This window comes from Lactuca sativa, chromosome 7, assembly GCF_002870075.4.
Source record: "Lactuca sativa cultivar Salinas chromosome 7, Lsat_Salinas_v11, whole genome shotgun sequence".
NCBI lineage: Eukaryota > Viridiplantae > Streptophyta > Magnoliopsida > Asterales > Asteraceae > Lactuca > Lactuca sativa.
Genome location: NC_056629.2, coordinates 2,634,079 through 2,648,558, shown reverse-complemented (window position 1 = coordinate 2,648,558; position 14,480 = coordinate 2,634,079). Strand labels below are relative to the sequence as shown.

The following is a 14,480-nucleotide window of genomic DNA, read 5'->3' as shown; positions in this document are numbered from 1 at the left end:
GTTGTGCTGTGCTATGGAGACAGGACGATTGATAGTAGTGTCTCTGTAAATGAGACTCAATACAACTAGTGTTTTACCAGTCATTTTTGCTGTGTGCTCTAAAACTTTCTTGCTTTATGGGTGTTAGATAGATCTTGTTCCACAACGTTTTTTATTTTGAGAAAACAATATTTAGTGTAAATAAACATCAAAACAAAATCAGTTTACAGATTTTTTATTATTATTATTAATATTACGGTTTTGCAAAGAAGAAAAAGGTTTGTTCAAGTAATTGAGCTATTACCGGAAACGGGTAAAAACCATCCCAACAGCCAGCCTTGAAAATGCAGGTAAGTAAATTACATATTTTATATGGCTCCTTTTTTAGTACAAGTCAAAATGCAAATGCTCTTTTTTGTAATTTTTTTTAAAAAAAAAGTACCATGTTGAATAAAACGGTATAGACGATAAAACATAATGTTATTTGGAGCATTGAAAGATAAAAACATAATCCTAATAATCATTCACCAAGTTATCATGTTTATTCCGCATACCTCTCTGTCTAAGAAGCTCTTTTGAGTCCCTCTTATTACATATAGCACTTTACTTTCATTTCTTCTTATTACAACACAGCATTGTACTTGAAAAATCTGCCCATTAATATTATAGCTATTTGTAACAACGGGGTGGGTTACCTTTTTTTTTTTTTTTTTTTTGTATAGGTCATCCAATTATTCAATTCACGACATTTCTTTAAAATCTCAAATGTGGACAAAATTAAAATAAGATGGGTATGAGTTGGCTTTCCTGAGTAGAGCAAATTCTTTATTTTGTGAATTTATCCCACAAACCAAAAAGTACAACATGGGAATAAGTAAAAACTACCTTTGTAGTGGGTTGTGAAGAACAGAACAGAACAGAACAGGGATTATAATCCAAATCAGCAGCTTGCTATATAATAGCTAACGGGTATCGTATATTTAAAGTATGATAAGAAGAAATGTTATAAAAGGACACTGGACAAGGTTGTAGAAAAAGAATAAACGAAAGTACATTGATAATCTTGCCCTACCAGTTAAATTATGTAGAGCTACAAAGGTACACTATTGTTTCCAACTTGCATACAAAAAAACAGAATTCTGTCATGTTATGTATGTGTTTTATTGTTGGTCCTAAATGTAGAGTTGGGAAACCGCCATAGACATTTCAAAGGTGACTGTTGAAACCCAGAATAGATGCATATAAGAGATTCAACCCAGCCAGCATGCCCCTATATATATATATATATATATATATATATATATATATATATATATATATATATATATATATATATATATATTCAGAATTCAATAGAAAACTCAAGATCCAAATGAATGGAAAGGGACGAGTGTGGGAAAAAAGAAGATAAAGAGAATGAGACTGTATGAATCGTATTATGCACCTAGCTAGCTTGTTTACATATACATATAATTAAACAACTTTAAAAGGTTTTAAAATGAGTGAACTATGTTTACTGCAACCTAGCTATTGTACTTGCTAAACAAATTTTAAAGACTATTACATACATGTGTAGTGTTTGTTAATTTAAAACAGAAAGCAAGAGCTGCAAGTGAAACTCCATCATATAAGTAGTATTATCAAGTAAAGATTGATTAACTTCAAAAAGTTGCATAACACTAGTAAAGTACATAAGATGTATCAGAAAGCTAACAGAAAAGGTTCAAAGTTACATGTTCGTTATTTCCCTCCAGCAGCCATCCTCTTTCTTATTTCATGCGCAGTGTTGAATATCCCAAGTGTAGGCTGGTTGCACACATAGCACTTTTTCTTCTTTGCGTGATGCTGTACAATCACAAATTCCAAATAAGTCCCCTCCCCTCCTTGTAATTGTATGTATATATATATATATATATATATATATATATATATAGAGAGAGAGAGAGAGAGAGAGAGAATCAATCATACCTTTAAAGCACAATGCTCACAGAAATAATGCTTGCACTTGGTCATTACAGGATCAACAAACGGCTGCCTGCAGATAAAACAAGCAAAGGGAAGTCCATCCTCATCTTCATCATCATCATGCTCATCATCATCATCATTGTCGTCGTCATCATCATCATCGCCCTTCAATGCCAATTTCCTCTTTCTTGCCTTCTCTGCTTCATCCCAGTCTCTCTCCATCTGCCATCCAGACTTATAATCCCCACGGTCATGCATAAACTTACAGGAATCACCATACCCACAATACCCTGTCTCCTTATAATCCTTACAAATGTCCGGCTGATAATCAAACCTAGCAGAAACCCTAATATGAGCAGAAGCTCTCAGTGGTCCATGTGATCCACCTGCTTTCTCACTAGCAACAGTTTGCTCCCGCCTAAAACCTGCCTTGTAATCCGTGTATCCATGAATACCTTTATACAACTTCTCATCACCATTCCCCTTCCCTTTCAAAGCCTGGTCTGCTTGCTTCAAAACTCTTTCCCGAATCGCCCTTGCATCCCTAGAAAAGTCCGTCTCTGTTTCTAATGTTGCAGTGGCTCTACTGTCGTTTTGAACTTGAATTTCTTTAGAGGAGTCAAACTGGAAAATTGTTGCTTTTGTGTTGTCAGCCTCTGCTTCTTGTTGTTGTTCTGATGTTGCGGATCGCTTAGATGATCCAGTAGCAAAATATAACTTATTGTCTGCTGCCACAGCCTTTTTCTTGTTGATCACAACAGAAGGTTCCTCTTCTTCATCCATTTCATCATCCTGAGCTCTTTTTCGGATGTTTTTCTTCTTTGATGGTTTTCTAAAAAAGTTGCACACTGTATAAAAAAAAAAGATCAGATTCCATAGACAGTGAATGGGATTCGAAAACAATCAAGATAAACAACATACCTTGTTCGGTGTTTGGTTGTTCTTCGGGTTTTTCAGCCATATGGATCGATTACAACTTAGAGTTTTGGATATTTGTAGTCGTGAATGATGCCACAAAATTGCTGTTATGATGGTATGACAGCTGTAAATAGATGATGATGATGATGATGAATTAATTAGTGTTTGGTAAGAATACAGAACAAGTTTTTAACCAAGGTTGATCGAAATCCATACAAAATGACCAACATCAATTCAAAATAAACAAAGTTTCTTTCACAATTTGTTAAACATGAAGACATAAATTGTTAAAAAATAACCAATAACAGTACACATACTTCAACCCTAAAGCAGACTTTGCTAACTTCAAATAAAAATAAAAAAGAAAACAGAAATACTCCTAATGCCATATTGCCATTTGAGCCAAAATGGCATCAAACCTTGGCCATTGGTGGTTGTAAATGTTCTTGCGAGGAAGAAATCGAAGAGAGAGGGTGAAATCACAGCACTTCGTTGATTAAGGATGTAGAGACCAGTCTGACGAAATTCTAGGGCATGTATAGTTTAGCCCAATACATTTCTCCTAAGCATTTCATCGAACAGGTAATAGACCACACTGAACAGACACACATTAGGTAGAAAAAGGGGAAAACAACATGATTCCAGCAAAGTCAGAGAACAAAAAAAATCGATTCTATTGACATAAGAAAACCATTTCAGCGAAAAGGGACGAGTTTTAGGGTAAGAACAAAAAACCTTACCTTGATGGCTGCTGATGGCTGCTGACGACGAGTTTGACGGAGCTGGATGGAAGCGCTGGCGATGCTGGCGGAGACGGTGACCGGTTGGTGGCGGAGTGTTAGCGGAGGGTAGGGTAAAACAGATATGAAGAGGGAAGGTTGCGGAACACTTCTGAGGTTCTAAATTTCGAATAACAATTATTGAGGAACGCCAAAGCATAGACAGAAGTGGGCGGTGGTGTCGGCGTCGCTGGCGGAGGGAGGCGGGGGATGGTTGCAGATCGGACAAGGAGTGGCGTCGATGGAGTAGAAAGAAGTGAAGAGGGAAGGTTGCTGAAACGCTATCAGGGGCAAAAGGGAATACGCGTCCTTTTTTTTAATTCAGCCTTACACCCCGTTTATTTTTTTCTTTCTCCCCTGATGCTTCCAAAATTAGGGAAAATGACCAGGAGGTTAGGACATTCGTTTTAGGGAAAATGATTTAGGAGGGTAACTAATTTTTATTTGTGTTCACATATTGGCAACTTCTTTTTTTCTGTACATAATAAAACAACTAACTTGTTTTAACTGTTTAAATTACACCAATATTACCGGCTAATACATGTTTTAACCGGTAACTCAAAGAGAAAATGACTTAGAATAGTAACTACCTCTTATCCGTGTTCACATATTGACAACTTCTTATTTTTTGTACATAAGAAAGCAACTAACTTGTTTTAACTGTGTAACATCCCAAAAATCATGAACAAAAATTTCGTTTTTAATTTAATACTAAAACCATAATTGTCAAACCATTAATTTAATACTCCGGCATCGGGCCTCGCCTGGCATCAGGCCCAGCCTGGCATCGAGCCCCACTCGGTATACAGATCTGTCTCTCTTACGTCCCGCCTGTCTTCGGGCCCTGCCCGCTAAACACATACAATCATATAGCATGCTAACACATAAAGAAACATACTCTACTGTATCCTTGTCCTAAGAAACATACTCTGCTAATAATGAGATACAGAACTTCGTCCGAACTCAGCTAGTTCCAGCCAGGGCTTCAGTAGTGCAGGGTGAGTCTCCTCACTGTGTGAATGGGTCTAAGGCCACAATGCCAGCCCATGTAGTCTATGAGTAGGAAGACCCGGGGGTTAGCCCTAGGCATTGTATGCTAGTATGTTATTCCAGACCAAGGTCTGATGTCGGGCGGGTGCCCGAGGAATGTTTGCATGTTAGATTATATTTGTTGTCTGTGTGATACTTGTATGTACCTGATAAAGAGGTGAGTGTGGGCGAGGTCCTGTATCTCATCACTAGCTGAGTACGGACGATGTTCCGTATCTCATTTTTAGCAGAGTATGTTTCTTAGGACAGGGATACATTGGAGTATGTTTCTTTATGTGTTAGCATGTTATATGATTGTATGTGTTTAGCGGGCGGGGCTTGAAGACAAGAGGGGCCTAAGAGAGACAAATATGTATACCGAGTGGGGCTCGATGCCAGGCGGGGCCTGATGCCGTACGGGGCCCAATGCCAGAGTATTAAATTAATGGTTTGACAATTATGATTTTAGTATTAAATTAAAAACGAAACTTTTGGTCATGATTTTTGGGATGTTACACAGTTAAAACAAGTTAGTTGCTTTCTTGTGTACAAAAAATAAGAAGTTGTCAATATATGAACACGGATAAGAGGTAGTTATCCTCCTAAGTCATTTTTCCTTTGAGTTACCGGTTAAAACAAGTATTAGCCGGTAATATTGGTATAATTTAAACAGTTAAAACAAGTTAGTTGCTTTATTATGTACAAAAAAGAAGAAGTTGCTAATATGTGAACATTGATAAGAGGTAGTTACCCTCCTAAGTCATTTTCCCTTCATTTTACTCCCTTCCTTTTGATAAAATCGAGAACATTAATTTCTTTTATTTCCCTTTCACTTCTATTCATTTATTTTCTTTTCTCTCCTTAAAATGAACTCGGGAACAGGGTGTTAGGTTCTAGGTTCTACATCTGAAAAAAAAAAAGGCTTTTGTTAAATTACTAATATTACTAGCACCGGACAAGGAATAACCGTCTTTCCAATTTCAGCCATGCGATCCTCTTCAATGTCATCATCAACGCATAAACTCGCTATTTACAGGTTTTCGGCGGATCCTTCTTCTCCCCACGTTCTGTACAATCGTTTGTTCTCCCTCTGCCATTCTCTTCAACTTTTCCCCATGTTCGGTCCCTTGTCTCACAAACCTTCATCCCCCACCACCATCTCCCCGTTCCCCCTCTTGTATAAATAGCAAAGGAAACTGATGTATATCGAGCTGCGTTTATGGGTTTGTATTCCGAACCAATGCGACATATCGATTCCCCTGCTTCGATGACTCACCATATAGTATTGATATTGCCATAATTGCTCAATAAAATCAAGGTAAGGCCTTAATATACACTAAATGCTTGATATATTTGGTTTTTTTAACATTTCCAGTCTTAGGGCAAATATTTGTGGTTTGTTTATTTGGAACATCACAATCCTTAACATTCCAGTCTTAGGGCTAAACTCTCTGCTCCTTCAACTCTTCCCAAATATTACGGTCGATTTTCATCCATTCATGTTCTTCATATTTGTTTTAATTACAACGAATTGTACTTCTTTTGAAATCTATAAATTTTTTTGCTTGATTTTCTCTTTTTTCCAGCAGACTATAAAAAAGTAGCACAATTCTTGATTTTTGGACTATGATTCTTAACAACTTTTAAACAGCTTCTTGATTCTTGGTTAGGTCTTTTACTTTTTGGAATGATTGTGGTTTTAAACAGCTTATGTGATTTTGGGTATATGTTATGGAACCTGATATCTTCATCTAATTTTCTCTTCAAGTCATAGATGTACTTACAAACTAAATTTGGAAATTTTTGCAGCTTAATATTGGTCCAGGTTAAGTATACATTTTTGCTAAGTTTTTACTTCTTGACATTTTACTCTTACAATTCTCAATTCTAATATTTATATTTTTGTATGAAAAACAGAGTTAATGTGTTATTGTATCAATATCAACAATGTTCTATATAAGCTTGTGGTTTGTAAAGGAATCAATGTATGTCTCGAAACAAGGGGTTGATTATGAACTTATATTTTAAACGTGTGAATATACTCTTGATCAAAACACTTATGTATACTAATTTTATAAGTTTTTAGTCTCGAAAACAAATTTATCAATGTATTTATAGATTTCATATAGTCTTAATTCAATATATTGAAATTCCTTATATTTTAGAGATTTTACTATCTTTTTAGTCTGATGGGAACCAGTTGTATTTTACTATACTTCCGACTCTTAATAAGAAATCAAACCACATTTTGTGTTTATTTTGGTTTCAGGCATGAAATGTTGGTAATAAAGAAAAATATATGTTCAAAGCTTGAGTTACTAGGCTTAGCAGGCATATGTTTGGGTAACACATTAAGAGTCTAAGGTGAGCATTTATACTCCCGTCAGCAAATCATATTTATTTTTATTCTGGTTTTATCGACCTAACATTATCATTTTTATTAAAGATGGTCAGGAGACCATGAATTCTTTACTAAGTAAGAGTCAAAAGTATAATATTTAACTTATAGGACTTAAAGACAAAGTGCATGCACAAATATCTAGGTTCTAAAAACGGTTTTTAAGACTTAAGTTGTGTGATGTTGAGCTGTAACATCCCAACCGCCAGGTATCATTATCACTCCATTTAAATTTCATGTTTTAAAGTCTACTCGACGAGTTGACGTTGTGACTCGTCGAGTAGCAGCGGGCCAGGACGCGTCAATTAATGAGTGACTCGCCGAGTCGGCATGGGAGCTGGCAGTGGAAACCCTAATTTTCAAGGTTTTTGCACCCTATATATCGGACCATTAGCGCCTCCCACTGTTCTTTATCACCCCTTGAGACCCAGAAACCCTAATTTCCGTGAGTGAGAGCTTGGAGAGTGTTTTGGAGCTTTGGGAAGTGACTTTTGGGAAGGAAATTTGTAGATCAAGGGGCTAGCATCAAGACTTCTGTGTGGATTCAGATTCTACTTCATTGTGGGCACGTTTTGGAGGTAACCAGCTGTTACCTTAACCTCTTTTTCTTCTAGAATCATTCATATGTGGAAACTAGGGCTTTTTTAGTTATTCATGAAGGGATTTTTGGTATGGAAGCTTGACCTGAAGTTGAAACTTCAGATCTGAACCTCTTTTGAGTCCTAAGTCCATAAAGTTTCCAGCTCTTGCAAGGATGAGACTCTCCTAAGGTGTAAAGCTCCATTAGAAGCTTAGATTGGTCATTTATAGCCTTTAGGGCCTTGCATGCGCGTAAAGTTTGCAACTTTACGTGATAAACATGCCTTAGAAGCTTGGATCTGTAACCTGGAACCTTGGCATGGCTTAAAAAGTGTCTGCGTGGATGAAGGTCTGCAAAGACTCGGCGAGTTGCATAGTCAACTCAGCGAGTCATATAAAGATGGTCATGAACTAGCTAAGTTGATGAACAAACTCGACGAGTTCGTTGAAGATTGCCTTGAACTCGGCGAGTCAGTTAGGGTTCTCCCAAATTCTTGGCCACATATGAACTAGGCGAGTTAAAGGGGAACTCGACGAGCTAATCAAGGATTTCACGACTTCTCGAGTTCAGGAAGGACTCGATGAGTCAGTGAACTACACTCAACGAGTCAAGTCAACATGAACTGTTGACTTTGACTGTGGGCTTTGACTTTGACCAAGAGTTGACCAGTTGACTTCTGAGGGTATTCAGGTAATTTGGAGATTTATGAGAAAGGGTTTTATGGTAACTATAGGTAGTGGAGTTCGTGTTGGTGATCCGAGAGTTGAGCTTTCTAGTTTCAGGCGGCAGTTGCGAGGTGAGTTCTCCTCACTATATCAATAGGGTCTACGGCACCAAGGCCGTCCCGTTATGATTTACATCCTGGTTTAGGAATGGTTGCTATGTTAGATTACATCCTGGTTTAGGATGGTTGCTATGTTAGATTACATCCTGGTTGTAGGATGGTTGCTATCTTAGAGATCGGTTAGATCTATACGACTATCTGTTATTGTACGCTAGCGTATGATATTTGTGTGCACATGTTTATTGGTTTGGGGAAAGGGTTGAGGCAGATCCTACTGTGTGCAGTAGGCCAAGACACCCTGGGCAGACCGGGTAGACTGCAGGCCTGGGTCGGGAAAATCTATTCAGGTCGAAGGCCCAGCGAGCGGTCCGGATAGGCTGACGGCCTCGAGGAGGGCGGACCAGACGTGCTGAGGGCTCGGAGAGCGGTCCAAATAAACTGAGGATCGGGAGTCGGTCCAGTCAGACTGATGGCTCATTATGCATGTTGTATATGTTTGTTTGTATGTTTATATGATATGGTTATATCTATATGGCGTTGGTATTTTGGGGATATCTCACTAAGCCTTCGAGCTTACATTTATCGGTTATTGTTTCAGGTACTTCTGACGATCGCGGGAAGGCGAAGGCGTGATCGTACCGCTCCTCACCTTTTTATGTTTTCATGATTTAATTCTGTGATACTTTGACTACATTCTAGTTTGAAAACAAAATTTGTAATGATTTTTATGGGTGTTACATGAGCTATACAGGTGATTGTTATGAGTAAACTATAGTCGGTTTGGTTTTTGGTTTTTAAAACTGAATAGCCTCGAATGCAACAACCCAACTTCATACATACAATGTTTCAATAAATTATAAATTGTCAGTTTTAAAAGAGTGAATTACTTTTCTGGTCCTGAGTACAACGAATTTTGCAATTTTGTCCCAAAAAGATCTCTTGTAATTTTGGTCTTTATTTTAAAGTTTTTTTTATCGATTTTAGTCTATGTGTCCAAATTTGGTAATGATCGTTTTACATTTGGACCAAAATTGAATAGAACGATATTCCACACCACATGGAACAAATTTGTTATTCTCTTCTATCCTTTAATTAAGGTTTATAACATTGCAATATATATATATATATATATATATATATATATATATATATATATATATATATATATATATATATATATATATATATATATATATATATTTAATTTATAGCAAATCAAAGGGTAAGAGAATTATAAAATTGATTCCTATGGAGTACATATGCAAGAAACCGAAGACCCATCCGCTCATCTTCTTCACGCCCAGCGGCGGCTGGAATAAGAAGAGGCCCTAGGGTTGTGAAAAATGCAGAAGCAGGGCTATAGAGGGAGAGATACGAGAGAGAGAGAGAGAGAGAGAGAGAGAGAGAGAGAGAGTGAGTGAGTGATTGTAGGAATTGCTAAACATAGGTAAACAATCAATTACCATTTTACCCTTATGATAGTTTTAAAGTTACACTTTAATTCCGGTAATTTTAAGAATTTACATAAATGGCCCATTCAATAATAGCCTTAGATTTAGTTTTTTAAATGGTTCAGATGTGTTCTCGCATTCTCAACCTTTTAGGTGTTCTCATTTGATCCTACTCCTATATATATATATATATATATATATATATATATATATATATATATATATATATATATATATATATATATATATATATATAATTAAAGTAAGAAGGACCGAAAGTAATCTTTTTAAATTAAAAAGGGATATAAACTGAAAATATTTGTTAACTTGAAGGGTAAAATATTAAAATTATTTAATTTTGATATGTTGATTGTTCGAGGGGGGTATGAAGAAAATCAAGAGGTCGTTAGATAAATTAAAATGATTTATTATTGTAAGTCGCGTCACATCAAATTGAGTTATAAATTCAAAATGGTTTTTGAGGTGGTTTTTGACCCAATTTTGGGTGCCCATATCAACACCCACCAATAACTTTATGGGTTTATTAAATCATTTTTAATTATTCATTTTAATTTATTAATAAAATCATAAGGGTGTGATTTGAACCTTTCAAATTACTAGAGTTTTAGAATTTAACATTTTAAAATTAAACTTTTAGTCAAATTTTAAATTCCAAAACTTGAGGGTAAGTTTTGAAACATTTCAAAACATTAGGGATCAAATAACAAATAATTCAAATTAAACAATCAATTTCATAATTATCTATATTTGACCTAATCTTATTTTAGTCACTAGATAATTACCAAATAATTTGAAATAATCCATATTTATCATATAAACAACCAATATTTAAAAGATTTGAAATTATCTATTGTTTTGGCAAGGATAATCATTAATTTAAGATAAAAAATCGGATTTTAACTTCAAAAAACGAATTAAACATCAAATCCAAGTCAAAACAGCAGCTAAATCCCGAAATACCCTCTGCCTGACGAACTGACTCGCCGAGTAGGGCCAACTCGCCAAGTCCAGATATTGACTCGCCGAGTTGTGTCGGGCAGAGGCAAAAAAACTCGATTTTAAGCAAACAAAACAGTTAAGCATCACATACAACTGAAACCAATCAAGTCTCTGATACCACTGATGGGTTTTATGCATAAGAAACAATCTTATGTGCTCATACAAACCCTAATGCTTGGATCTAGGTTTCTCTATTGTACATGCTTTGAATCCAAGACTAATAAACTTACATCTAACATGTTATAAACTGAATTAGGGTTTAGAGAATTACCTTTTATTGTTATATAGCAATAACAATCAATTCCTTGCTTGGATTGGCTTTAAAAGCTTAGTGACTCAAGTGTTGCACCTCTAATAGAGTCACAAACACCATATACAACTTGGATGAAGAGGAGAAGAAAGGAGGTTGCCCAAAAACGACTAGAAACCCTAGAGAATCAGTTCCACACGTTTTTGGGGCCTAAGGGGTCCTTCATATACTTGTGTGGGTTGCTAGGGTTTTAGTCAAAACCCTAATGGACAGCTTAAACTCTAAGCATCCCATGAAACCTTCTAGATAAGGCTATGGACGAAAATATGATGGGCTTCCATCATAATTTCGTTCACCCCTTATTCCTTTAGCATTCCTTAGCCCAATAACTCAATTATCCAATAATTGCAGTCCAGTCCCCTAAATTTAATTAATCTCTTTTAGCCACAAAATTAATTATCAAATAATTATTGACTAATACTAATTAAACAATATGATTTCTCCTTTAATATATTATTCTCATAATATATTAATAAATCATATTTAAACCTTTCTCTCCTTAAATCATCCTACATATTACTATGGTGAAGGCAACCCAAAAGGACCATGCTCATAATCGGGTCAAGTACATACCAAAATAGTTATGGACTTAGACACTAATTCAACAGCAGATCCAATAAGAACTCTGCAGTTAAGCGTGCTCGGGCGGGAGTCATACGAGGATGGGTGACCCCCTGGGAAGTCCTCGTGCCGAGTGGCCCAAAGCGGACAATATTGTGATACGTGCCAGAGGGCGATGTTACAAATGGTATCAAAGCCAGGGCACAAGTCGATGTGTTCGACGGGGACGTCGAACCCTATAATGGGGGGTGAAAGTGGGTTAGATCTGATCCCACATCGGCTGTGAAGGAGAACTAAGCATTCCTTATATGGGGTGTGGATACATTCCCTATCACAATGCGTTTTAAAGCCGTGAGGGCAGCAGATCCCATAAGAACTCTGTAGTTAAGCGTGCTCGGGCGGGAGTAGTACCGGGATGGGTGACCCCTTGGGACATAAACTCCATCCTAAAAGAGATATAATAGAATAACCACCAAGTTTAAGACTTATACCTCAAATGAGAACCAAAAGTTGGTGTAGTTCTGGATCTAAAAGCTCTATCTTCTCCAAAAAGTCTTCAAGAATGAACACCTTCATCAAAAGCACCAAAATACTCTTCTAATGGCCTTCCAAGCTCCATAATCACTCAAGTATGGATTACGGTTTCGTAGTAGCTGCTTTAGGGTAAGAGGGAGGCTAGTCTTTGAGACATATTGTTCTTTTTATAGTGTCATACCCTAAAATTTAGGGTTTTCGTCTGAATGGAGTACACCCTGCGTACCTCTTAGTACGCCCGACGTACTCACAAACCACCCGCGACCATGCAACTTTATACGCTCGGAATAACCTAGCTTACATTGGGCGTTCCCATCCGGACACGTGCATGCATCCCTTGCATGCATGGGACTTATCTACCAAACATTCCCTTTAGGGGCTAAATTTGTCAAAACCTTCAAAGTGCTATAACTTCTTCGTTCTAAGTCCGTTTCCGATGAACTTTATATCCACAAAAAGGTGACGAGAAGCCCTACTCTTCTAACAACTCCTAATTACCTAAAAACTTCTCGAACAAGAACCCAAAATCCCTAGAAGACCGAGGTGTCAAATTATGATTATACCCTTGGCCTTCGAAGACACAATCAACCACTTGGATCCCGTATACCCTAACACCCACATCTACAATGGGCCAAATCCTCTCTTTCCCGAGGCCCAAACCCTTATGAAAATTGATGATTGGGTCGTAACCCCTAGCAACGGAACACTTTCAGAACCAAGTGTTACAATTGTCCTCGTCATCGCATCATCAAAGGTAATTTAATTCTTGTGCTTCAACTTATTGTCACTTTGTCATATTGGAACTTGAAGTTTCTCCTCCATTGCTAATGTATGACAGAAGGGTATGATTGTCATTTTGCCATTTCAGTTGGTTTGGTTTGGTTGTTCATGCAAGCCAATGTAGAATAGATGAAGGATGATAATGAGAGAAAGTAAGCACGTCATGGTGTGAATGAAGGATGAGCCATATGCTCTACTCTACTATATTGGTTGGTCTACAACTATAAGCATATGGGGAGAATGAATTTTTGATTTGATGGTGGCATGCTCTGTGTTGTGGTTTTGTCATATGTATACGCATAACTATGATTTGATATGATATGATGTTCAACAAGGGGAGGAGAGGTGAGGATATGAAGTCACTTTTCTTGATTTTTTTTTGTTGTCGGCTGCTGCCCTATGAAGTTTTAACTCCACTAAACTCAACTCTCTCAAAGTACAAGATTGGTTTTCTGTTACAAAGATTGACATGATACGAAATAAATAGGTTTAGGTATCAACCTGGTTAATTAAACAGGTAAAATTAGAGTCAAGAAGTTCAACTTGAAAATAACTTTTTTATTTACATGCAAGATTTTCATTTCTCTTTCAATACTTAGAGGTGGTTGGAAGTGCTTTTTTAACTAGAAAAGTGTTTTTAGATAAAAGTGTTTGTTTGCTTATAGTGGTGGTAAAAAGAGTTTTTTAAAAAGTGTTTTGATAAGCATTTATAGTGAAAAAGTCAATAAGCCAATAAGTTAAAAAATGTTTGGCTTAAAAAGTGTTTTTGAAGTTATTTTAGCTGAAAAGTCATAAGCTTTTACATGTTTATTAAAAAGTGCTTATTGAAGCTTATGGAAAAGTTATTTTGAAAAGTGCTTTTGAGTTTGTCAAACATTTTTTTTGGCTTATTAGCTTTTCAAAAACCCAATAAACAAATAAGCATTTTTCAATCGCAATCACAAACACCCCCTTAGGAGTCGAACTTGGCCACTCCACATCCTCTTTATGACCTTGCACCTCTTCTATGCCTAGCCAATTCTTACTTTTTCCACTTTGCCCAAAAAACTTACTTTGAACTTTGCCTCCCAAACACTTGCTCTTTCTGTTTTTCACCTCTTAAACTTTCAACATGTTAAATGTTTTACCCAACCACGACACATCACATTTAGCCGCTAATACAACATGAAAACGGATTAACATGACGCAATCATTAAACGTTTGAGGTTAAGATCCAGCTCTCACTTGACCTGTTTAATATTTTAACTGTTCAACAAGGCTCGTTTGCCATGACTATAGAATACACACACACACTTGGTGACCTGCCTATTGATAAACTCGTGGTATTTCACCAAAATACAGGATGACAACATAAAAAGAAAGAACAGGAAGTAATTTACAATTACAGTCACA

General features: G+C 36.6%; 1 protein-coding gene across 1 annotated transcript; it reads right to left on the bottom strand.

Moving 5' to 3' along the window:
• Window positions 1–1,607: 1,607 nt before the first annotated feature.
• Window positions 1,608–3,956, bottom strand: LOC111894587 (zinc finger CCCH domain-containing protein 1). The gene is made up of 4 exons (XM_023890662.3): window positions 3,603–3,956; window positions 2,866–2,986; window positions 1,948–2,792; window positions 1,608–1,824 (listed from the first exon to the last, which is right to left on the bottom strand). The coding sequence occupies exons 2-4, from the start codon at window positions 2,903–2,905 to the stop codon at window positions 1,720–1,722; spliced, it is 990 nt and encodes a 329-aa protein (XP_023746430.1). The 5' UTR covers window positions 2,906–2,986; window positions 3,603–3,956; the 3' UTR covers window positions 1,608–1,719.
• Between the last annotated feature and the right edge of the window lie 10,524 nt (window positions 3,957–14,480).

Coding starts and splice junctions, on each gene's coding strand:
- LOC111894587 (XM_023890662.3), bottom strand. CDS start 2,905: ATGGCTGAAAAACCCGAAGAACAACCAAACACCGAACAAG. Junction 2,793..2,865: donor ACAACCAAACACCGAACAAG/GTATGTTGTTTA, acceptor TTTTTTATACAG/TGTGCAACTTTTTTAGAAAA. Junction 1,825..1,947: donor GTGAGCATTGTGCTTTAAAG/GTATGATTGATT, acceptor GTGATTGTACAG/CATCACGCAAAGAAGAAAAA.